This window comes from Zootermopsis nevadensis, unplaced genomic scaffold (assembly GCF_977971745.1).
Source record: "Zootermopsis nevadensis isolate Lab colony 2312 unplaced genomic scaffold, Znev_1.0 Znev_ptg000012l, whole genome shotgun sequence".
Classification (NCBI taxonomy): domain Eukaryota; kingdom Metazoa; phylum Arthropoda; class Insecta; order Blattodea; family Termopsidae; genus Zootermopsis; species Zootermopsis nevadensis.
This window is the reverse complement of record NW_028259144.1, coordinates 11,935,708-11,959,637: the sequence shown is the minus strand read 5'-3', so window position 1 is coordinate 11,959,637 and position 23,930 is coordinate 11,935,708. Positions and strand designations below refer to the sequence as shown.

Here is a 23,930-nt window from a genome sequence, read left to right as displayed (position 1 = left end):
AAAAGAAACTTGTCAGGATAATGGGTGGTGTCAAACACAAAAATTCACGCAGAAGTCTATTTAAGAGATTAAAGATATTACCTCTTCCACGTATTTAGACTGAAGATGGTGATAGTCCTGATGATGGAGGCAGCAGCGACCTCTGAAACGTCGGTAATCTTCTGCCAGACTACACGGCACATCAACCCAGAAGACAGCCATCTTCAGGCTCACTGCCGTGAAAACCTCAAATCCTACCGAATTTATATTCTCATTAATGAACTTCATTGTGATTATTCAGGAACAATGCGGAAAAATTCTGCTGTACAATGTTAATACAAGGAAAAATTATTAGCTTCACAAATCAATTGCTAATCACTCATGCATTCAGAAAAGTGCAGTCTATGCTGGCATCAAAATTTTCAACAGTCTACCATCTAGTCGCATGAGTTGTATGAATAAAAATAACAATTTAAAGTAGCAATTAAAGGGTACTTAAATAAATATTCGTTTTACTCTGTTGATCAATTTATAATGTTTGAAAAGACTTATAATACTTTTAAATTTTTTCTTGCCTTTCTATAATAGAAATGGGTAGTATAATTTATACTTTATATGAAATACTTTTATACTAAAATATGTTATTATTTTATAAATGTATTATTATTTATATTAAAATATATTTTTTCTATGTCAAAAGTTTATAATAGTACTTAATTGTACTTAGTATAATTGCACTTGTATACGTATATGTACTGTATTTCTTATGGCTTATTCCACACCCTACTGTTATCTGACTAACCATACGTCCAAGGAATGTAATATTCTGCTTGTATGAATGAATTAATGAATAAATGACAACTTTCGTAGGGGAAGTGGAGGAAATCGCGCCAATAAACGTAGAGGCTGCGCGAGCAAAGAACTGATTTTGGTCATGAGATGGACCCGTCTGAATCATGCGCAAGAGGGGTGCCAGGTTTAGTTGGTTTGTAGCTCTAGCTGTGTTTAGATCGGTACGCCATCTGCTATAAGCAAATTAAAAGCATTGACCTACTCGGTGTTTTGCTGTTCATAGTCATAAAAACTAAAAGTTTCAACGTCGTTAGATACATCTATTTTATTTGTTTATCCATTTATTTGTATTGCAACCTCTAATTTAATAACATGACAACCTCTAAGATAGGCGATAACAGAGTTATTCACAGTCAAGGACGCGAGATTATGTCAGACGAGGAAGGGGATGTCATAAAAATCCCTTCAAAGAGTGTTGGCTGGAGGGTGATGGCTGCCACTGACATTTCCAAGCGAACACTTGCAAGAATTATCAAAGAGGGAAAGAAAGTTTATAAATCACTTTCAAAAAAAGAAGAAGGTCGCAGTCGTAGATGCATTCGATGATGAAATCATCAAAAGATTAATTCATCATTTTCACGTGACACAAAGCCAGCGGACTGCTTTGAATACTCTTCTTCATTTGATTAGTGAAAACACCAATGTCAAGGGAGGTAAAACATCTTTGAGAATAGTTTTGAAGAAGCTAGGGTTCAGGTATTTAAAAAAAAAAACATTCCTCGAAACAAATCTGCACAACCTTTGTTTTGGTTAAAAATTTTGAATAATTTTCCCATAAACGTTTCTTTTAGATGGAAGAAAACTAGATACAATACACAAGTAATTGTAGAACGCTGTAATATTAGAGCCCTGAGAATGGCCTACCTCAGAGCAATAGGAAATTACCGTCAGGAAGGCAGGCTTATAATACATGTGGACGAAACATATCTACATAGCTCCCACACCATTCCACATGAGTGGACAGACGAAAGTACTGCGGGAGTCAAAGCTTCCATGTCCAAAGGACAACGTCTCATTATCGTTCATGGAGGTAACTGATTAAATATATCAAATTATAATTTGAAATGCGAAACACAAACAGTATAATTTATTTTAAAATTTACCTTTCTCTTATTTATAAAATAAAATCAGTTCGACCACGTCACAGTTCTGTAGAGTATTTTCTTATTTACAGGAGGGGACGCTGGATTTGTTCCTAACGCCCTTTTAATGTTTAAATCAGGAATGAAAACTTTACCAATACTTTATGGAGCGTGCACCATAATGAACATCATAACCATCTGCAAGGACTGCCAGTACTGAATGGTCCCATATTAGCTTTATTTTGTGTTTCTCCATAGCCTGAAATACAAGAAATGTAAAAATATATAATGAAGAATGTAATATTATTGTGTTCATCATACAAACATCATAAAATTTCCATCATATCTAAAATTACTAACAACTTGTGATTAAATTTGTTGTCAGAATCTACACTAAAAACTATCCACCAAATTTAATTTTGGTTCACACTGCTGATCCAATGAAGTATCTACTTTATATAAAGTTCAATCCAAACTTTAAAATGTTTTTAAATAATTTTACATACGGTGAATATTTAATGAAACAGACTGATAATTTCTAACTGCATGCAGTATGATATCTGTAATGTGATCAGCTCCACAAGAAATTTAACATTAAGGAAAAAATATAGAAAGCACATTTGGAAAACATGTACTCCTTATATGTGCAGGCTACGGTTTCCATTCTTATTTCTCTAACCTCAAATATTTGCAGTATGGTCTTATGATTATATTAGCCATTGCCCACCACTTCTCAGATGATATTATGTATATTTCCAATGACAGTAATAATAAAAATTAGAAACCTACAGCTGTGTGATTTGAATACATTTGCTCACAGCTCTTAATTTTGATGCTTGTAATTTTCATACTAACTGTGCAAAATGCAAAATTGAAAATACCACTATGGAGCTCAAAATTGCTTGGTCAAAAATGAGACCAGCAAATCACTACTGGTATACTAATCACCTGGAAACAAACATATCACTAGTCACCGGCTGCTTAAGCCAGTCAATAGGCGAATAGTAAACTGACCAAAATGCTTTGTGTAAGTCTTTCTCTATGTTGGAAAAATATAAGATACTCTTTACAATAAAGCCATTTTCAGACAGAAAGAAAATGTACAGTAGGTCCCCGCTTTTCGGCAATCCGCTAATACGGCACTTTTCATTTGCGTGCATATGCCCCACGCGCTCAACAGCAGAGTCAGAGAAGTGCGTCCGGAGCCATTTTCTCGTCGCTGATCCAGTCTGTTTACAGCTACTGCTGATATTCATTTTACTTTCATATCGTTTGTTTAGGCCTAGCGCTATTGTGCACTTACTATATGATAGTGTAAACATATTATTAGGCTTTGATATGCATTTGCAATTGAAAAAAGGCAAAGATCCGCTTTTCGGCGGGGGTCTGGTCCCTAACCAGCCGTATATGCGGTGCCCTACTGTACAAGTTTGGACTAAGCAGGTCAACTAAGTCAAGGACTTCAGTAATGGCAAAATTTAATTCTTAGTTAAGTTAACAGTCCCATTACACGACCATAATTAATGGAAGGTCTGCTATGTAATCCAAAAATCATGTGCCATCCTCGAAAACAGGTTTAAAACAGCTCATTCAATATGGGATGTGACGACAGTCTCCAGCATTTGAACACAAACCTGAGTCTCAAAATTCAAATTATGCTGAAACCTTAAATGTTAGTCACTCAGGTCATTTAGTTCTTATCATGTAGTAGGTCTGCATCTGAACTTGTTGGGGAACATTTTTTTACTCATTGTGATAGCAAGATGTTATGAATGTGCTACTTCATTTAGATTCTGGCTAGTTGTACAAAGCTAATTTTCTAGTCTGGCCTGGAATTTGACACACACCAACTGGACTGTTTAATAATATAAGGATATTTATTAGGTTCAAGAGAGTTATGTCTTGGAAGCAAAGAATAGCATAAAATCACTTAAGCCAAGTGTACTCCCCAGAAGCTCTTTCCATAACTCCCGAAATCATGGTTTTTTGACCAAGACAAGCAGGTTGTTAGAAAAACTCCTGAAAATTCATTACACTATACTCACCTCACATTCAGCCTTTATTATTGGATGCGTTATTTGCACAGGATCCTCTTCCTCTTTTATATCTGCCACACCTTCATCTTTTGCTTTGATGAGCTGACTTCCATCATGAGGAGAAATGAGACATGTTTCACTACACGACTCCGATACAACTTCCAACATGTTGCCGTTCTGTAAAACCGCCATCAGGCATATTAAGTATCTAAATTTTATCACAAGGATATGTTTGGGTACTTGGAAAAACCATTAAAGAATAGAAGTTCATAATGAAATGATAACAAGAACCACAGGAGATACAAGCGAATAACATATTCCTGTATTTTGCTTGTATCTCTTGTGTTTCTTGTTATCATTTCATCAGGTATCATGCCAGTGGAATCATCTTCACCAAGAACATCCACATCATCTTCTGTTTTGATTATATCAATATTCTACAGTAAAATTATCAATTAAACATAATTATTTCAGATAATACAGTTCACATGCTCTAAAGACATGGAGCAAAGAGACCGTCTGTACAACAGCGGATTCCTCGCTGCTACTTTTAAAATTATGTTGTATGCAAGGCTTCAAAAATATAATAGGGAATGCCGTCAAACTAACATCAAGTCCTTTCAGGTTAAATTCTATCTCACTATTATGTCTCACATTTAAAATTCTGAAACATGAGAAAATTTTGGCAATATTGTGCGCTGCAAGAAACCTCTCTAACCTTGTGTTGCTGGAGCAAGAAACTGAAAAGATCTTACTGCAGTGAAGGCAAAGTACATAGCCTGTTATGAAAGTAACCCACATATACAGCTTTTCAAGTATTACATTTCTTAAGTAAGCTTTATGGTTGGTCAATTAAACATTTTATATAAGATACTAATTTGTTTCAACTGGACACAGTTAAAAGTAGTTTTGTCCTGTTCTGAATAATCGAGAAATGTGACAAACTCTGCTTAATAATTACAACATGAAATTTCTTAATGTTCCTATGAGTTAGTTTCACCTATTGTAATGGAAGAACTTATTAAGCTATGAATATGTGAACATCATCAGTGTGACACATGCATGAGATGAAAGTTATAAGGGCTTACTCAATCTCACTGAAATATATTACTTGAAATTCACAATATGAATACACTAAACCCTTCAAATGTACAAAGATTCCTGTAGACTTAAAGAGACAGAAATTAAAAAATAACACATTCTTCTCACAAAATAATTACCTTACTGGTCCTGTAAATTCAGTGAGTGAGTGAGTTAGATTTCATGAAGTTCTCACAGCAATGAGGATATACACGGCTGTCTTCTGGGCCGTAGTGCCATCCGGTCTGGAAGAAGTTTACTAATGTTTCAGAGATACTTGCTGCCTATATTACCATTGCCCTGATAATGGATTCAGCAAGTCCTCTGATATGTTAGTACACTTCTACCAGACTACACAGTGCTACAATACAGAAGACACATCGATCACATTAATTTTCATACATAAACACTCACTAAGGTCTCCTTCAGAGATGAAAATATTTCAACTCTCTGCAAAATAATTTTTGGTACTCTTGTTACAAGAGACTGCCCTGTTTTGTGTAAGTTTGAAACTAGTTTATCATCACACATCATGGTTCGTGGCTTTTGTAAGAAAGTGGGTTGCAAGTAACCTACAGATATAAATTCATAGTTCGGTTAATTGTATCTAACCTGGAATATCTCTCCATGTTCTGAAAGAAAACATACTGATTACAGGAGGTGTTTAAAGATACAAAGTTTAATGGTAAAATGGATTTATATCTAATAGGCATTCACCCTTCATTCAGACATATTGCAACTTCAATATCTTGACCCTAGACCATCACTTATCAGACTTCTTTAATAATACAACAGAGACTGACAAGCCTAATGGATGACGAAAAAAGACATATTATATTAAAATATGTGACATATCAGAAAGATCATGCCTGAAAAAGAATGCTCAAAAGTTTGAAAAATCACAATGAGAAGTGGCAGAAAATATGATCTAAGGCGACGAAACTGCAGAATAATAAGATTATTAACATCATACAGTCCTAAGCCACTTGCTCCTGACATTTTCGTGTCAAAACCTGGAAACAGTAAAAGAGATATTTCAGTGATTTGAAGGCTGTGCTAATGCACGTGCAGCAGTGGAAAAGTAAGAATGAACAATATGACTTCTTATCATCTGAAAACATCTAGAGAGAACAGGAAATACTAAAGAAACAATACACTTCATTACAAAACAGTAACATAATTAAAAGTATTAAAAGCCATTAACAATTTCCACCTTCTAGAATAATGTCCGTGATATTAAAACTGACATACCTTCATCACAAACTTTCATAAATAAGGGAATGTCTTAATTTTCTGGATATTGCTGATCAAAATTACCCCTCTAATCACACTTTTCAGTTATATTACCCTGATGCATGCTTAACATTAGTCTGGTAGATAAGTAATCGCAGCAGCCTCAACTAATGTGCCAACCCACAGCAATCACTTCACAACACCCATCCCAATACAACTTAAAGGACATATCTCTGACTAGTTTTGCTAATTATCTCTTCCTTTCAAATTTTATAACTACAATATTCTGTGCATTTATATATTCCCCTATCTGTGATACATGATCCTGAAATGTTGAACACAGTATCATTTGATGAACTGAATAAAATAAAGTCATAGATAATGAGTAATATCCAAATAAAATAATATAATAATATAAAGTTCTACATTATGCAATTTGCTCCACCCTCCTGTTACCATCTGACATGTGCCAATTTTTTCCTCAGGAGTTTGTTCTCAAACGCTCTGACACTATATGACTTTTGAGGTTTTGACAGTAGTGAAAATGTCATCAAGAACGTTTTTAATCACCTGTACCACTACACAGCATCGTAACCTGAAAGACCAAGCCAACACTATGAATCCAATTTATTCCCATACAGTGAGAGTCAAATACACATTCATATAAAACAAGACAAATAACAGTATTTTTATACTTTAACCCCTATGATTTTATACACATATCAGCAAGATTTAACAATCCTAACTATGTTGTAGAAAGCTAAAACTTAACACAAAAGTTTAGATGTTACTATACACCAGCTCAATCAGATGACAAATTACAAATGATGCAAACAAAACACATATTTGCAAATATATAAAAACTCCATCACAAATGGCATCATACAAAAAGGAACGTTACACCAAATCATAGTCATAACACAAGACAAATAGAATTTATTTATATTCCAAAGATCCTTCATAGGCCTAAGCTGGGGATGCAGAACATGTTACAACACAATTACAATATTTGTTTCTAATACATATATAAATTACATAGTTATGACAGTGATTTAGATAAGTTTGATTAAGACATTGCTTATTTAACTTGAATTAGTTACGCTTAAGATGAGTCTGTGGTAGCTGAATGTAATGTAGAGTAATGTAATGTATGTAATGTATGTAATGTAATGTAATGTAATGTAAGGTAAGGTAAGGTAAGGTAAGGTAAGGTACGGTACGGTACGGTAAGGTAAGGTAAGGTAAGGTAACAACAATGCCGAGTAAACAGATGACGTTTCCTAGGTAACAAAAATGCTGAGTAAATAGATGTTTCTTAGGTAACCATTATTGTCGATTTGTTGATAAACAGATGACGTTTCCTAGGTAACCATTATTGTTTATTTGTTGATAAACAGATGACGTTTCCTAGGTAACCATTATTGTTTATTTGTTGATAAACAGATGACGTTTCCTAGGTAACCATCTTACACATTTTCCTTTCACGTTTTTGCGGAATGACACTGACCCTTCCATATAGACGTATTTTCGTCAAAAATAAGGGCATACAGTCATTTCCTGTAAGTGAACAATTTGAATTTACGTAGCCTTGCAAACATGTTATAGAACTGTACATGTGAAAATGCACTTATGTTCTCTCCTAATCTCTTTGGCATTCCTACACCTGTTTTTCATCACCCTTTGCCTCATTCTTGCTTACGAGGTGCGATCGGAAAGTTTCAGACTGCGCCTATAAAAACCCGTACACTTATCTCAGGTATTAAATTCATCCATCACCCTCGAAGTAGTTCCCCTGGGAGTGAACACAACGATCCCAGCGCCGCTGCCAAGCCTGGAAGCATCCCTGGAAATCTTTCTTTGTCAGCCTGTCAAGCACCATCTGCGATTCTGCCTGAATCTCTTCTATCGTCTCAAATCTCCTTCCCTTTAGCTGAATTTTCATCTTTGGGAAGAGGAAGAAGTCACACGGAGCTTAATCCGGCGAATAAGGAGGGTGCGGGATGACGGCCATGGTGTTTGAGGCCAAAAACTGCCGAACTTTGAGGGCGGTGTGCGCTGGCGCGTTGTCATGATGCGTCGCATGTGGAGTTCTTCCTTTAGAATCAGCTGACAGGTCCCATAGCCTATCCCAACAATGTCGCACAAGTCGTTGATGGTACGACGTCGATCTTCGTGAATGGCCTGCCGAATCTTCGTAACATTTTCGGGCGTTGTGCTCGAAGATGGTCGTCCAGAACGCTCGTCATCATCGACAGAGGTTCGGCCATTTTTAAAACGTGAATGCCACACAAAAGTTTGTGCACGACCCATTGCGGACTCCCCAAATGCTTGCTTTAGCATTTCATAGGTTTCCGTAGCCGTTTTGGCGAGTCTTTGGCAAAATTTGATTTGTTCATGAAAATCCGCCATTCCGAAATCGCAGGAGGGTCGGTGTAATGCACTACCAAAACGCCCGTAATTAAGAAATAAATGCTAATTCAATGATGCCGGCTGACACACTGATTCACTATGAATGTAGGCCGCACCCCCTAGCGGCAGAAGCTCGTACTACATCCGGTTCGCCCTCTATTGACACAGTCTGGAAAATTTCCGATCGCACCTCGTATGTTGCTACCATGTTAAGTTCATGATTATGGTTTTAGTAGGTGTATAATTTCCACACTTTGTAAGTAAGTCAGTGTCATTCCGCAAAAAAGTGTGACGAAAAAGTGACAGGAAAAAGTGTAACGAAAAAGTGACAGGAAAATGTGTAAGATGGTTACCTAGGAAATATCAACAATTTGTAAATATGGACTGACAACAGTGGCTAGCTTGTATGCATTGTTATGTTACCTAAGAAACGTCATCTGTTTACTCGGCATTGTTGTGTTACATTACTGCCGTCAAGAATCCGCTTTCGTTATTGCGGAAAAAGCTGAGCTGTGAATCGCTTGTAGAAGAAGTGCGTCTAGACTAGATTATTTTGTGCTCGTAAAAACGTTTTACAATATCACAGGTACTTATCTTATATAAGAATTATTAAGAAATTTATTGTTGCGTTAATTTGTTGTGTCATACTATGTACAAGATGGATGACATTGAAGCTAAAAGACTCCATATCGCAGAATATATGAGACAGTACAGAAAATGTAAAAAAAAAGTTGTCAGTGGAACCACGGTTCCGGAGAATTTGACGTAAATACGTCATACCTGCTTTACAATTGAGTAAAGTTTGATTAAGACATTGCTTATTTAACCTGAATTAGTTACGCTTAACATGGGTCTGTGGTAGATGAATGTAATGTAAAGTAATGTAAGGTAAGGTAATGTAAAGTAATGTAATGTAAGGTAAGGTAACTATGTAGGTAACCACTGTTGTTTATTTGTTGATAAACAGATGACGTTTCCAAGGTAACATAACAATGAAGTTACACTTTTTCGTTTCCCTTTTACGTAACACATTTTTGCCGAATGACACTGACCCTAAAATATAGACGTATTTACGTCAAAAAGAAGTATTAAATAATGAACTCCAGAGTGAATGGTCAATGGTGAATAAGTTTTAATTGTAACCACAAACCTATTGATGATTGTAAGAGACTTACTTTGAGTCATTTGAGAAATTATACAAAGATGTTTTCAGTTATGGACACAGAAGATCCTAGAACAACGCCGATAATATTGACAGGAGATTTTAACATTGTTTTAAAGAAGGGGGAAAATCAAAGCTTTCTCACATTTATGGAGAAAACGTTTGGCTTAATGTTGATGTCAAATCCTCAATGTAGTACTACTAGATCAAAATCTTGTATAGATATGGTGTTTGCACGATATGTCGGTACTCTAAAATGTACAAATTTTATAACATATTTCACCTACCACAGACCCATCTTAAGCATAACTAATTCAAGGTAGGCAGTACTGTCTTACTCAAACTTTACTCAATTGTAAAGCATGTATAAAGAAAATATTTAGAATAAAGCCAATATATAAACTTCCTTACCGTATAGACGTATTTACGTCAAATTCTCCGGAACCGTGGTTCCACTGTCACTTTTATACCTCTAAAGATATACATATCTTTATTAATGGGAGACTTACACTACATGTTTAGTTTATACACCATAGATTTACATAATGATCATTCTTGAGGGTTCTGTCCATGATGTTGGACAAGGATTTACTGTACTTTCGTTTGTGCTTTTCTATCTTTTGAGAAGGTGTTGAAGTATTGAATTTTGTATTGACAGGATGCAAATCTTTGTGAAGACTCTCACTGGAAAAACCGTTACTCTTGAAGTGGAAACGTTTGACACCATTGAAGACGTGAAACGCAAACTCAACGACAAGGAAGGAATTCCCCCTGATCAACAACGTTTAATTTTTGCAGGAAAGCAGTTGGAAGATGGTCGTACAATTTCTGACTACAATATACAGAAAGGTGAAAGAGGGTTACTATTTAAAGCATATGAATGCATTACATAAGTTTCCATCACTTATAAGTCACTTAATATTGACCAATGAAGAAGTGTAAACAAATTTTGAGAACTTGAAATTTCTGTAAAAATCAACTACTGTGCTGGTGAAAATTGGTGATAAGAGTTGAGGGGCATTGTTAAGTTCGCTGCATTCACACGTCAATTTACTCATTTGTTCTTTGCATTCCTTGGGAGAGTTGGTGTCAAAATTCATGCATGCACATTCACTCATTTGTGCAGTAGTTTTCTGGACCATTGTTGGATTTCGTGGAGGATGATCCACAGAAAGGAAGGCTTACAGCAGCAAAAAATATGGACACCAGTTCTTGTGTGCAACAAAGTACAATATTCAGGAAGACTGCAAGTTATTAGCAAGCTATAGTGAGTGTGTCACGTGATACAAAAAATGCACGTACTTGAGGGCGGCAGAAATCAGAATGACATTTATGACAAAATGAAGAGCAGATTAAATTCAAGGAAAACTTGCTATCATTTAGTCCAAAATCTTCATTTCTCCCATCTCATTTAAAAAAAAAATACAAGACATGTTATTCTGCCAGTTGTGCTGTATGGCTGTGAAACTTGGTGTTTCACTTTGAGGGCGGAACATAGGTTAAGTTGTCTTTGAGAACAGAGTGTTGAAAGATATTTGGACCTAAAAGGCAGGTAGACATGTTGGAGAAAATTTCGTAATGATGAGCCTGTATTCCTCACGTGATATTGTTTGGGCGATTAAATCGAAGAGGATGAGGTGGGCAGGATATGCGGGAGGGGAGCTGTGGTTACAAGGTAATGGTTTTGAGGCCTGAAGGGAGGAGACCGCTGGGAAGACCTAGGTGTAGGCGGGAGGATAACATTAAGATGGACCTTGCAGAGATAGGAATCAACGGAGAGCAGCTAGAGCCAATGTCAGGCTTTTGTGAACATGATAATGAACCTTGAGGTTCCATTAAGAAAATGGGCTATTCTTTGACGAGCTTAGTATGCAATATCCTGCACAGAGAGGGAGTGAGTGGTTATACAAATTATAGAATTGTTGATGGTGATTTTTTCACTGGGACATCATGGAAAGAACTAAATCCATAATTCTTGCGATACACATGACTTTTGTCTGCTACCACAGCTGAGTAAATGCGCATGTGTAAATGAGCCTCTGCAGGTTGCCTAGCATCCTCCCACTCTTGCCACCTGTGTCAAGAAGGGCAACCAGAAATAGAAAAGACGTGATCTGCTGAGAGATGTAGGTTTGTGGACCCCACCACAAGTGAACTAAAGGGCATGCAGAAATGATACTCTCATTACATGTGTCAAAGTGTGCAGGCATGAATTATTTTAGTACCAGTTTCAAATTTCACGGAATTTTCTTCAACCCTTTGCATTGCATTTTACATTTCTGAAGAAATTGTATTAAAAATATTTATTAAATTTTTTTTCCGTCAATCACAAATATAATATTGTTAAAAGATTAAAACATCATTTAACGTTCCCTATCGAGTACTCGATTACATTGGAACTTACACGACTAGTTTCGGCTATAATTTAGCCATCAACGGGTGTTATGTAGTTTAAACTTATCACTGAATTACTGTCTGCCAGTCTGGCAGTCGGTAACCAGCCACGATCCAATACAGTCCAGTACATCTCCGTTCTCTTATATACGAATACGATATTACTTCTTGGTCCTACACAAAATATTGACGTCACTACGAAATACGAAATACAAACCTAATAGTGACCTGTGATAATACAACGAACGAAGAAACAATATAAAGGACAAGAACATCATCAGAAAATGAAGACTATAAATCAAAAAAAACAATAAAAATCAGTAATTCAGTGATAAGTTTAAACTACATAACACCCGTTGATGGCTAAATTATAGCCGAAACTAGTCGTGTAAGTTCCAATGTAATCGAGTACTCGATAGGGAACGTTAAATGATGTTTTAATCTTTTAACAATATTATATTTGTGATTGACGGAAAAAAATTTTAATAAATATTTTTAATACTATATAAATCACAATATGACGCATTTACAATATCTTTGAAGAAATTGTGTTTCTTCAACTCTGTTACTTGGCTGCTTGTTTCCATCTGCATTCCATCATAGACCTCAATATTATAGAGAGTGATTTTCATAAAACCTGCATGACATCATTTTACTTAGAGGCCACCCTATCCACTGGTTTTAATCACTTAGCACAGTGCTTATCAACCTTTCTGGTACTCTAGATCCACCCCTCCCCTCACCAACCAATTTGGTATCATGGACCCCCTCACAAACATTGTCATATATTTTGATTAATTATAATTTATGCTACTAAAATTTGTAAGGAAGATATTTGTTTTTTTGTAATGCCTTTTTTATTCCAGTGTGGAAGTAAAAAAGTGATGAAAGGAAGATTAAAATTTGCAGCACTATATCAGAAAATAAAAGAACAGAATCTGTTTAACTTGCAGACCTCTAACGCATGTAGGGTGCAAGGAGTCCCATTGGGGAAGACTTTTTAGCGACTGATGGCATTATTGTATTCCCACATTAAGATTCTAGTACTAACAACTATAGTATAATGATTCTTTCTTCTGTTAAAGTAATGAATGCGATATTGCTCTGCTTTAAGAAGGTATTACTGAAAATGGTTTTAATAAAATAAAATAAAATATGATGCTGTAACAGTTAGTGATGTGACATTTATCTTGAATGAATGCATCCAACCTCCCCCCCCCCCCCCCTCAAGAAAGAATAGGAAATTCAATGGAAGTAGACCAGACTGGTATAATTATTGTTCTTCCTTTGTTCCAAACCTTCCGCTTCACATCTTTCCGAAATGGGAGGTCTTCCACTTGTATGATAGCGTCTTGTTGAAGTATCTTTGTGAAAGCATTTACAATCTCTGTTATTCTGATAGACTATCACATCTGGATTAGAGTGACATGTTTTGTTTTGTTTATAGAATCCACTCTCCACTTGGTACTGCGTCTGCGTGGTGGCATGCAGATTTTTGTGAAGACCCTGACAGGGAAGACCATCACTCTGGAGGTAGAGACAGCTGATACCATTGAGGCTGTAAAGAAAAAGCTGCAGGACAAGGAGGGCATACCCCCTGACCAGCAGCGACTTATCTTTGCTGGAAAGCAATTGGAGGATGGCCGCACCTTATCAGATTACAACATCCAGAAAGAATCCACTCTCCACTTGGTACTGCGTCTGCGTGGTGGCATCCAGATTTTTGTGAAGACCCTGACAGGGAAGACCATCACTCTGGAGGTAGAGACAGCTGATACCATTGAGGCTGTAAAGAAAAAGCTGCAGGACAAGGAGGGTATACCCCCTGACCAGCAGCGACTTATCTTTGCTGGCAAGCAATTGGAGGATGGCCGCACCTTATCAGATTACAACATCCAGAAAGAATCAACGCTGCATTTGGTTCTTCGCCTCCGAGGTGGTTTCTGAACAGCCCACCTCATAATTTCAGAGCACCAGCATACATTTTTAATGCGTAGCTGTTAAATAACATATATCATTTATGTTTTATTAGCTGCCTGACAGAATTTGCTTTCAGTCATAATTTAGTTTCTCTTAATGAACAGAAGATATGCAGTGATTGATTTAATAAAAATTAATACATTTGATAAATATGAAGATTTATGACTTCTGCGTTGTTGCGCTGTGTAGTCTGGTAGATGTTTACCAACGTTTCAGAAGTCATACTGCCTCCATCATCAGGGCGATGAATGTGCCAATTGGGTGGCAGTATGACCTCTGAAACGTTGGTTAACATCTACCAGACTACACAGCGCAACAACCCAGAAAACAGAAATCTTCATACTCACTGCTGTGAAAACCTCAAATCTTACTTAATAAATATCTTAATCTGCAAATATGTGCTTTGTTATTGTTAATCTGTATAAATACGAGGGTTAATTCAAAAGTCATGGAAACTAATTTTGGGGGGCAAACACGTTATACTGAAAAAAGTTCAAAATATACATATGAAAGGGCACGATATACTCCTCCGATTGGCGTGTTCTGATCAGGTAGGTGTGAACGGGTGTAGGTATAGTAGGCAAGAAAAAAGGGCTCATTACGGAATGACCGTTTATTTCATTCTTTAATCCTCGAAAAATTCAATTGTGATTAAAAAATTCAATGTGAGTTAAATCGGAATTCTTACATTAAGACTAGCAACCTTCAAATTAGTCTCCGAGTGTATCAAGTACTCGCTGTCAACGACGAGGAAGACGGCGAATACCATCAGCTTCACATCTCCAAATCTTGCCATCTCGCGCCGAACTGCGTTGGAAATGTCCTCTCGTGTACGCAATGGCTGTTTCAACTTGGGTATTAAGTCACAGTCACATGGCGAAAGGTCGGGTGAATGTGGAGGATGGTAAAGTACTTCCCATCTCCAACGTCGTAAAACGGTCATTCTGTAATGTGCCTTTTTTCTTGCTTTTTATGGCTTGAGTGGAATTCGAACCCACGGTCCCAGTGACCAAGCGGCACAAGGCCCACGCGACCACTGCGACCCCGTAATATGGCAATACAAAATCTAAAAAAACTGAAAATGTCGTCAAATAGCCAATAATATAAATAAAATTTTGAAGTTCATATTGTACACACAATTTTGAAATTTTTCAACAGCTGACACAAAATACCTTATTAACATCATAACACTCGCCTTGGTTAACACTTTCTTGGAAAAGTATTCTAATGGAATAAATGCCACAAACTACGTATTTCAATATGGATTAGCAATCTGAAATATACATAATAATCGAGCCAGCATAGAACAACACATTTCTCGACTTTCTGTAGTTATGAGTAAAAGCAATAATACATTTTTAATATAAGTGTTTGTTTTTCCTCACTAAGTATGAACCAAATCACCTTTGACTAGTGAATTTTTTTTCTGTATGGATTGAATTATTAACGATTATTTTGGTGATTTTTAACTTTAGAGGGTTAAGGTAAACTGGGTTTTCTGATCTGCACCAGGCACTGTAGTGTGCTTATACAAATACTTCATAAATATTAAAAACCACTACAAGTAGGCCTATATAAAGAATTGCATGCCAATATTTACATAGACTAACATTATGGTGCACAGTCATTCTTGAGAATCTAATTGTGGCTCTAGCAATTCCTACTTATATGAAAAACAAGTGCTCATTACCGAGTTCACTACAGTCTGCCAAAGGACCTCATCTACAGCCAGATGAATTCAGGTCATTTATTCACATCATTTTTCTAAAATATTCATTTTAATATTATTCTCCCATCTATGACCTAGGCTTCCTAAATGGACTCTTTAGGTTTTCCCATTAAATTCTGGATTCATCTGTCATTGACAGAGAAACAAACAAGATCAAAATGCATTAGATCGATTCAGAAAATAGCCTCTTCAAATTCATGTGTCAGTCACATTACACTTATAAAAGGATCCAACACTTTTTCCCACATTTTTAGATGACATGTCTTGTGCATCGTCTTTGACTTATGTGGTTTCCAGGATGGCAGGATTAAAATGCTCTTCAACTTAACAAAATGTATTAGTTCATGTACAGCTATCTCTTAATGGTATGCCAAGTTAAAGATGCAATTTTCAGAGACCATAAATTTTCATTATTAAACAGAATTAAATTATCTTGTTTTCTGTTACAAACACATTTGAATCCACAGAGAAGCTTTTACAGTGCACTAGAATTCAAAAGGCCCTGCCCCTTTTAACATAGTAAATCAAAGAAAAATTTAATTTAGAACATACGTATCCAGACAAAACTGGGCCAACAGCCCACACACAAGTGTTTTAAATGGAGTGGGAAAAGGGTAAATTAAAATAACGACTACTCTACTTGAATTGGAAACAAAGTACTAATGATCATACATTTGACTGTCTGAAGGAACCAACAGATCTTCCACATATGTTTTTAAAGCAGAGTTGCTGGCAATTTGATTCAAGCCATTGGATACCCCCCTTTCCGCATCACTACAAGATGATCTGAAATGTACAGAAAAATTACAGATAAACCTACACTAAACTATGAAGGGATTTAACACTGTTCTATTAGATTAAGATTATTCACATTCATTCTTTGTCTCACCCATCAGGTAAAGTACGAGAGTCCATTAATATATTTCTTTTATGGGAGACACTTCTGCTACTCATGTGTGATTTACTTCAGTCATCTTTAGGGACGCTTTACTTAAAAGCTCCGACAAACTTTGTATATCTTTTGAATCCCATGACAGATTTTAATGGAAACTGAAATTGGACACCTCCACTACACAAGTATTACAACATGAAAGTTTCATTCATTTAAGATCTACATAAATTGAATACCAAATTTATTGGTATCCATAAAATCACACTGTATACAATATTTCTATAACAGGGTGACCAGAGATTTTCGAGTTTGTGTTAAGTGAATGCATTTCATTAAAAAACACACAACTCATTTTGGAATTCTCTTTTGCCATTCCTGGTTCTAGTGCAGCTATAGAGTATTTTTTATCAAAGATACTCTGTGGACTGATGAAAAGAACTTTTCCTTGTTGAAACCATCAATCCAGTGATAGGAACAAAAAATACATTTTGAGGAACTTTTGTGCAACAACTTCTCTCAAATAAACCCAAATTACTTCAAGAAATTGTTCACTATGAAGTACCCAACATCTGTCCGAGAGGAAAGAACAACTCTTCAACATTAACTGGATATTAACTTCAAACAAAATTCTGTAAGTATGAATGAAAAAAATAATTAAAATACAAAATTAATTTAAACAGTATCAGTGAAATCATCTGTTGTAAATTCGACTTGGATACTTGGACGACTAAACAGGAATACTAAATAATTTGAGTAATGGAATGAATCTGGGATGTAGAATTGCCTTTGAAACGTTTTCTACACCACGAGAATATTGTACTTCAAATATTGTCTGTATTTATGGTAAATATTTCAACTTTTACAGCAATACGAAAAAATCTCGTGAATTAATTTCGTAACTCTTTTAATCCGAAGATGGTCTAAAAAATATTTATAATAATCCGTGGCGTAACAGCCCTCTGAGAGCCAAAGCCGACTAGCTGGCTGCTGGCCTCACGTTCACATGCCTGAGCAGAGGTGAACGATCATCCAACCAGATATAGGGTGACGTGTGGTCAGCACGACGAACCCCCAGCCATTGCTAGCTTTTCTGACCGGATTACGCTACTCATTGTAGCTCCCCAATTTCCTCACGATGCTGGCACCGGTATTATTATTATGAAGAATTCCAAATAATCACTGCTTACAGTGCGACCCATAAATACAGATTGTAGCGTTAAAAGTTGCTACAGCTGATGGTACATGCACGGACTACCGCTCTGTTCGAAGTGTCGTGAAAACTAAGAAGATTTCCTTGAGTTCAGAGCGTAACAGTAGCCAAAGTCGCTTGTTGCTTTTCAGTTTTGAACGATGATGAACCAACTGCCAAGTCCGAAATCTTCATATTAATATCGTGGTGAAGGAACGTAAATTCTGTTTCTAGCATTTAAGATCGTAGAAGGTCAATGTACGTAATCCTGGTTTGATAAAAAGTGCCGGAAAACTTTCTGATAGATCCGAGACATAATATGTATTTAGACTAGACACATTTGAAAATTAATTTGGTAACGACTATTTTGATAAAGAAGAAGAACACAGACGTTTTACTTGACGCTAGTAGAAAGTTGGGGACGAGTGATGTTTCCCGAGCTTTTCCTCAGTTGTAAGGCAAATACAAGGGTATAATTCAAAAACAGGGCGGTCCGCCAACCCCAAATAATTGAGGCCTTCAGCTGACGTGAACCCTCCCTTCCCAGAGCGACCTCTGGGTTCAATTTCAAGAAAACTATCCAACCAAAATCCTTTTCATGAAGGACAAGCTGCCTCTACGCGATAACTCTCATCAGCAGCAACAGACCCTAGTTTGAATAATCAAGGCTTCTGCAGCGACAAAACCCTCGTTTTAGTTATAAGGCACTGTTTACCATTTACAGCAATGCGTTCCCTACGCAGAAATGGAGTTATCTAGCAAGGAATGATGTCTTGCGCTTGCGTTGGACTCTGCCGTTAGCTTTTTGGAACTGCTAGGTCCAGAGACAGGGACTAGCTCTATGGATTGTGCCCAACAGAGAGGGATTTCTACCTGGAGACGGAGAAAGACTCCATTCTCCAAAACGCCATTTTTATTGCTTTTTGGTCTTGGACTACGCAGTAGGTCCAAAAAATAGTTTGCCTCAACATCTAAGAGAGACAGTTTTCGGGTCTGTGACCTTAGATCCTGTAATTTCCTCTCCGAAAGGACAGTATTTTGCCTTGACGTTCTTTTATCGCGGTTGCGTTCCTGTCAACAGAAACCATTCTTCTTGTCAGGAGTCGAAACCAATGTTGAGGCCTTTGTTTCTGTAATCTCCTATAACTAACTAACTAACTAGATGGCTTACCGAACCCGAAGGTTCATCACCGAATTAACCAAAGCCCTCCACCGGACCCTGTCCTGGGCCAACAAAATCCAGTTTCCTTCAACTCCTATCTCCCATAGATCCCGCCTGAGATTATCCTCCCATCTACGTCTAGGTCTCCCCAGCGGTCTCTTCCCTTCAGGTTTCCCAACCAGTACCCGGTGCACACCTCTTGTCCCATCCATGCGCGCTACATGTCCCGCCCATCTCACTCTTCTCGACTTAATCACCCTCACAATACTGGGGGAGCAGTACAGATTTTTAAGCTCGTCATTGTGCAGTTTTCTCCACGCCCCATCGTCTTCCCTCTTAGGCCCAAATATCCTCCTCAACACCCGATTCTCAAACACCTGCAATCTGTGTTCCTCCCTCTGAGTGAGAGACCATGTTTCGCACCCATACAAAACAACAGGCAAGATTATTGTTTTGTATACTTTAATTTTCAGGTTCTTAGAAATCAGACGGTAAGACAAAATATTTTGGACTGAGAAGTAGCAAGCATTTCCGGAATTTAGTCTCCTCCTAACTTCCTCACAAGTATCGTTTTGATTTGTTATTGTTGTTCCCAAATATTTGAACTTTGTAACCCTTTCAAAGGATTTATTAGCCACCCTAAGATAATTTTGCCCGCCTGTCTTCTGATTACGAGATACTAACATGTACTTAGTTTTTTCTGAATTTACTTCCAGCCCCACTTGTCTACCAGCCTCTAGTAAAACTTCTGCGTTCCTCTTTATTGTACTTATATCGTCCCCCAATAAATTAACATCATCAGCATATGCCAATAGCTGATGTGTCCCATTCAATTGCAAACCCTCCTGCCTACCTTGGACCTTCCTGATGGCGTATTCTAGCGCAAAGTTAAAGAGCAAGGGAGACAAAGCATCTCCTTGTTTTAGACCGTTCTTGATGAGGAATGTCTCAGATACATATTTACCTACTCGAATTTTGCTACAGGTTTCATTTAAGCACATTTTTATTAGACCCACTAGCTTCTTTGGTATACCAAATTCAATAAGAATATTATATAGCACTTCTCTCTTCACAGAGTCATAGGCTTTTTTGAAATCTATAAATAACTGATGTACGGTCCCACCGAACTCCCATTTTTTCTCTAGTATCTGACGAATGCAAAAGATCTGATCAATCGTTGATCTGTTTCGTCTGAACCCACACTGATGATCCCCAATAATTTCATTCGCATATGGGGTTAACCTTGCCAAAAGAATGTTGGATAGAATTTTGTATGAGGTTGATAGCAGCGATATTCCTCGGTAATTACCACACTCAGTCTTGCCCCCCTTCTTATGAATAGGAATAATTATGGATTCCTTCCACTGTTGTGGCATCTCTTCCTTACCCCAAATTAACTGAATAAGCTTATGGATCCTCATATGCAACCCTTTGCCACCTGCTTTAATTAATTCGGCCGGAATCTGATCAATTCCTGGAGATTTATAACTTTTCAACTTCCCAATGGCTAGTTCCACTTCATCTAAGCTAGGTTCTGGCGCCAACAGTTCAGCTGTATGCATTTTAATCTGTCTAATATCACCAGTATCATGAACATTTAAGAGCTCGCTAAAGAAATTTTTCCACCTATTCACAATTTTTATTGGATCTGCAAGCAAATTGCCACTATCATCCTTTACCAAATTGGTCTGGGGTTGATATCCTTTCTTAAAGTTATTAATGCCTCTGTACAGGTCTCTGATGTTTTTTTCCTTATTATTTGTCTCAAGTTCAGCAATTTTGCCCTTCAGGTATTCCCTTTTCTTAGTCCTAAAGGTTCTACTAGCCTCACGTCTCACGTTACATAGATTATCCGCATTTGTTTTGTTTGGGTTCTGCAACCATTGAAATTTTGTTTGCTTCCTTCGATCTATTAATTTTGAACATTCTTCATCAAACCACGGTTTATTTTGCTTTCTCCTGTAGTATCCTAGTTTCTCTTTTGCTGAAATTTTGATGCAGTTTCTGACATTTTCCCACTCCCTGTTGATGTCCAAACTTTCATTATCCTCATTTGTCTCTAAAATTTGAAACCTATTGGAAATTTCAACTTGATATTGTTCCTTTGCCTCTTCCTCACTTAATTTTTTCAAATCAAATCTTTCTGTGTCAAAATTTTGTTTAGTTCGTCTACTTACTGAAAGCCGCTCCCTCACTTTTGCTACCACCAGATAATGATCAGTGTCGCAATCTGCTCCTCTGAATGATCTCACATCAATTACATTTGTCTGCCTTCTCTTATCTACTAAACATGATCTATTTGATTGTGTATTCTGCCATCTGGGGAAGTCCAAGTGTATTTATGAACATCACGGTGTGGAAATTTTGTACTTTTTACAATTAAATCTTTTGACGTAGCAAAGGTTACTGCTCTAACACCGTTATCATTACTAAGTGCATGGAGACTCTCGCTGCCTATTGTGGGTTTGAAGATATCCTCCCTCCCAATTTTTGCATTGAAATCTCCTAGCAGAATTTTCATGTGATACTTGCCAAATGTATCAAATACTGATTCTAATTCTTCATAAAAGCTATCCTTGATATCATCTCTGTAATCTCCTATTCGAGGAAAAAGTCTCTGATTCTGGCGCCGTTGTTCTATCTCGCTTAGTTTCGGAGTTAAAGGAACCGCCCTTGCCGGAAATCGAACTCAAGACGCTTTTCCCCGAGTTCTGACCTTCCTGTGTTCTCTCATTTGTCTTAAGGAATAATTACGCCAGGTTTCTTCGTCACGAGCCACAAGCGAATGAGTAAAGAAACGTCAACCCCCAATCTCGAGTTTACGCATGATCAGTAGACTCTGCGGTATTTTCTAAGGGCAAATATGACTGTTTCTTACAATTTCATCTTCTGGGTCTCAGACAGTTTTTTGGGCTTGTGACCCTAGACAGTCAAATAATTTCCCAGGAAAAAACAGAATTTTCCTTAGCGCCATCTTCCCTAGGGCTTGCTAACTGGACAACAGAAAACATCTTTGCCGGGATTCGAACGAAGGAAACATTTTCTTTGGCCCAGCGCCCGGGCCCCTCAAAAATCATCTTAAAATTAATCAAGTATACTGAAACCGGGCGCTATTTTTAAATAAGGGCAATTGGAATTGTAGTTTTCTTCACATCTCTTCCGATTATTTTTAAATGTGTTCTCTTCTTATAGGGAAAGTACTTAGCATTAATTATTGACTTCTTACATTTATGACTGAATGTAACCAAATTATAAGTTTGAGTAATTCTCTTTGTATTATTTTCAACTACCAACAAAGTATAAACATGGACTGACAACGGTCGGCTTTTATATGTTCTGAACTGAGGGTATACTCCTATACTGCATAGCAGACGCCATCTTTCCTCCTTCCTCCTTCACCCCACTTCATCACCCCGCAAGTCGCAAGATTAGAGTCGCAAACTGTAAGTTAATCCCTGGATGGATGCAGGGTATCGTAAGACGAGGACTGCAGGTTGCAACCAACGTGACTACTATCGGTGCAAAACATTCTCCGAAGGATATAAGACCTCACGGCACACAACTCAGGCTGTCTGTACTTGGAATCGATGGTTACGAGGTAGGGGTCAGTGGTCAGCATATCGCCCCGTTAAACATATGGAAGACTGCTGAGAAATTTTTTCTCCACGTGAATCGAACTTGAAAGTGGACAAATTCAAGAATAATGAAGAATCGACAAATAAGCATTACAGAGAATTACGAGGATGGCGGTCTTGTTGGTTCCAGCGTCTTATATTCTGGTAGAAGTTTAAAAACGTTTCAGAGGTCCTTGCTGCCTCCGTCAACAGCGCAATACTTACCGCCGTGAGAACCTCAAATCCTACTTCTAGAGAACTGTTGCGTTGTTTGACCTGCATAATAAGGATCAAGACTTCAAATTTGTTTTGCTGTTAGCAATTTGTGTATACTTCAAGTTTGTGAAACTGATATTCGTTGACAGCATTTTACGCAGGTGTTGTTATTCGAAATCCACTAATTTTGAATTGGCACACATTAAACACAAGCAGGATATTCTTTAGTTTCGTGGATGCTGACTGGGCTGATGACTTAATGGACAGATGGTCTCCTTTAGGTTATACGTACGTATATTCAGAGAGTTCAATGGCGTTGCATCGTGTGCGACTAAGAAACAGGCTTCACTAGCCTTATCACCTAAAGATGAATACACGGCAATTAATGCAGCAATGTGTGAAGTGCTACGGCCGAAGTAACTTCGAGAAACTTGAATTTAGATGTGAAAGGTCCAATAAAATTTTTTGAACAACTGAGAGCAAAATGTCCGGCACAATACTGATATCAGATATTTCATAAAAGAAAACGTTATGAAATTAAATATGCTTAATATCTGTAAATCTGGCAGACATTATGGCATTGTACCATCAAAGACATGTTTTGAAAGGTTGTATGAAGGCGTGAATGTGTAATTTCATACCTTCACTCAGGAAGAATGTTTGCCACGCAATGAAAGATCAACTATGTCTAGGTTGTCTGGGAATTTGTTAGTGTGTTATATAGATAACAAACTGCAGGTTAATAATACTACCCCTATGTGAAACGGTAGAGAATTTCGGTCTGCACATGGGTAAGGGTGGCCAGAGATAACGAGAAGGTGCTTCTTGCAAGATTAATTATCATATTATTCGTCGCTACTTACAGTCATTAAAGAAGCACACAACGTGGATGCTGTATACGTCCATCTCGTACACATTAGG

General features: G+C 37.2%; 2 protein-coding genes across 6 annotated transcripts in view; one reads left to right on the top strand and one right to left on the bottom strand.

Annotated features, from left to right (window-relative positions):
• Positions 1-23,930, bottom strand: part of LOC110831275 (cilia- and flagella-associated protein 58) — a 135,937-nt gene that overhangs the window by 40,162 nt on the left and 71,845 nt on the right. For all 5 annotated transcript variants that reach the window (XR_015534948.1, XR_015534949.1, XM_087347900.1 and 2 more), the window contains exons 8-11: positions 5,170-5,390; positions 3,959-4,126; positions 2,069-2,172; positions 82-233 (exon numbers count right to left, since the gene is read on the bottom strand). Coding sequence is in view for 1 of the 5 variants with exons in the window: in XM_087347899.1 (XP_087204025.1) it covers positions 82-201 (120 nt within the window). In the remaining 4 variants the exon portion in view is untranslated. The remainder of the gene's footprint in view (positions 1-81; positions 234-2,068; positions 2,173-3,958; positions 4,127-5,169; positions 5,391-23,930) is intronic.
• LOC147873990 (uncharacterized) lies at positions 9,102-14,602 on the top strand. Its single transcript, XM_087347905.1, has 3 exons — positions 9,102-9,257; positions 10,492-10,682; positions 13,675-14,602. Exons 2-3 carry the CDS (start codon positions 10,493-10,495, stop codon positions 14,172-14,174), a joined length of 690 nt encoding a protein of 229 aa, XP_087204031.1. The 5' UTR covers positions 9,102-9,257; position 10,492; the 3' UTR covers positions 14,175-14,602.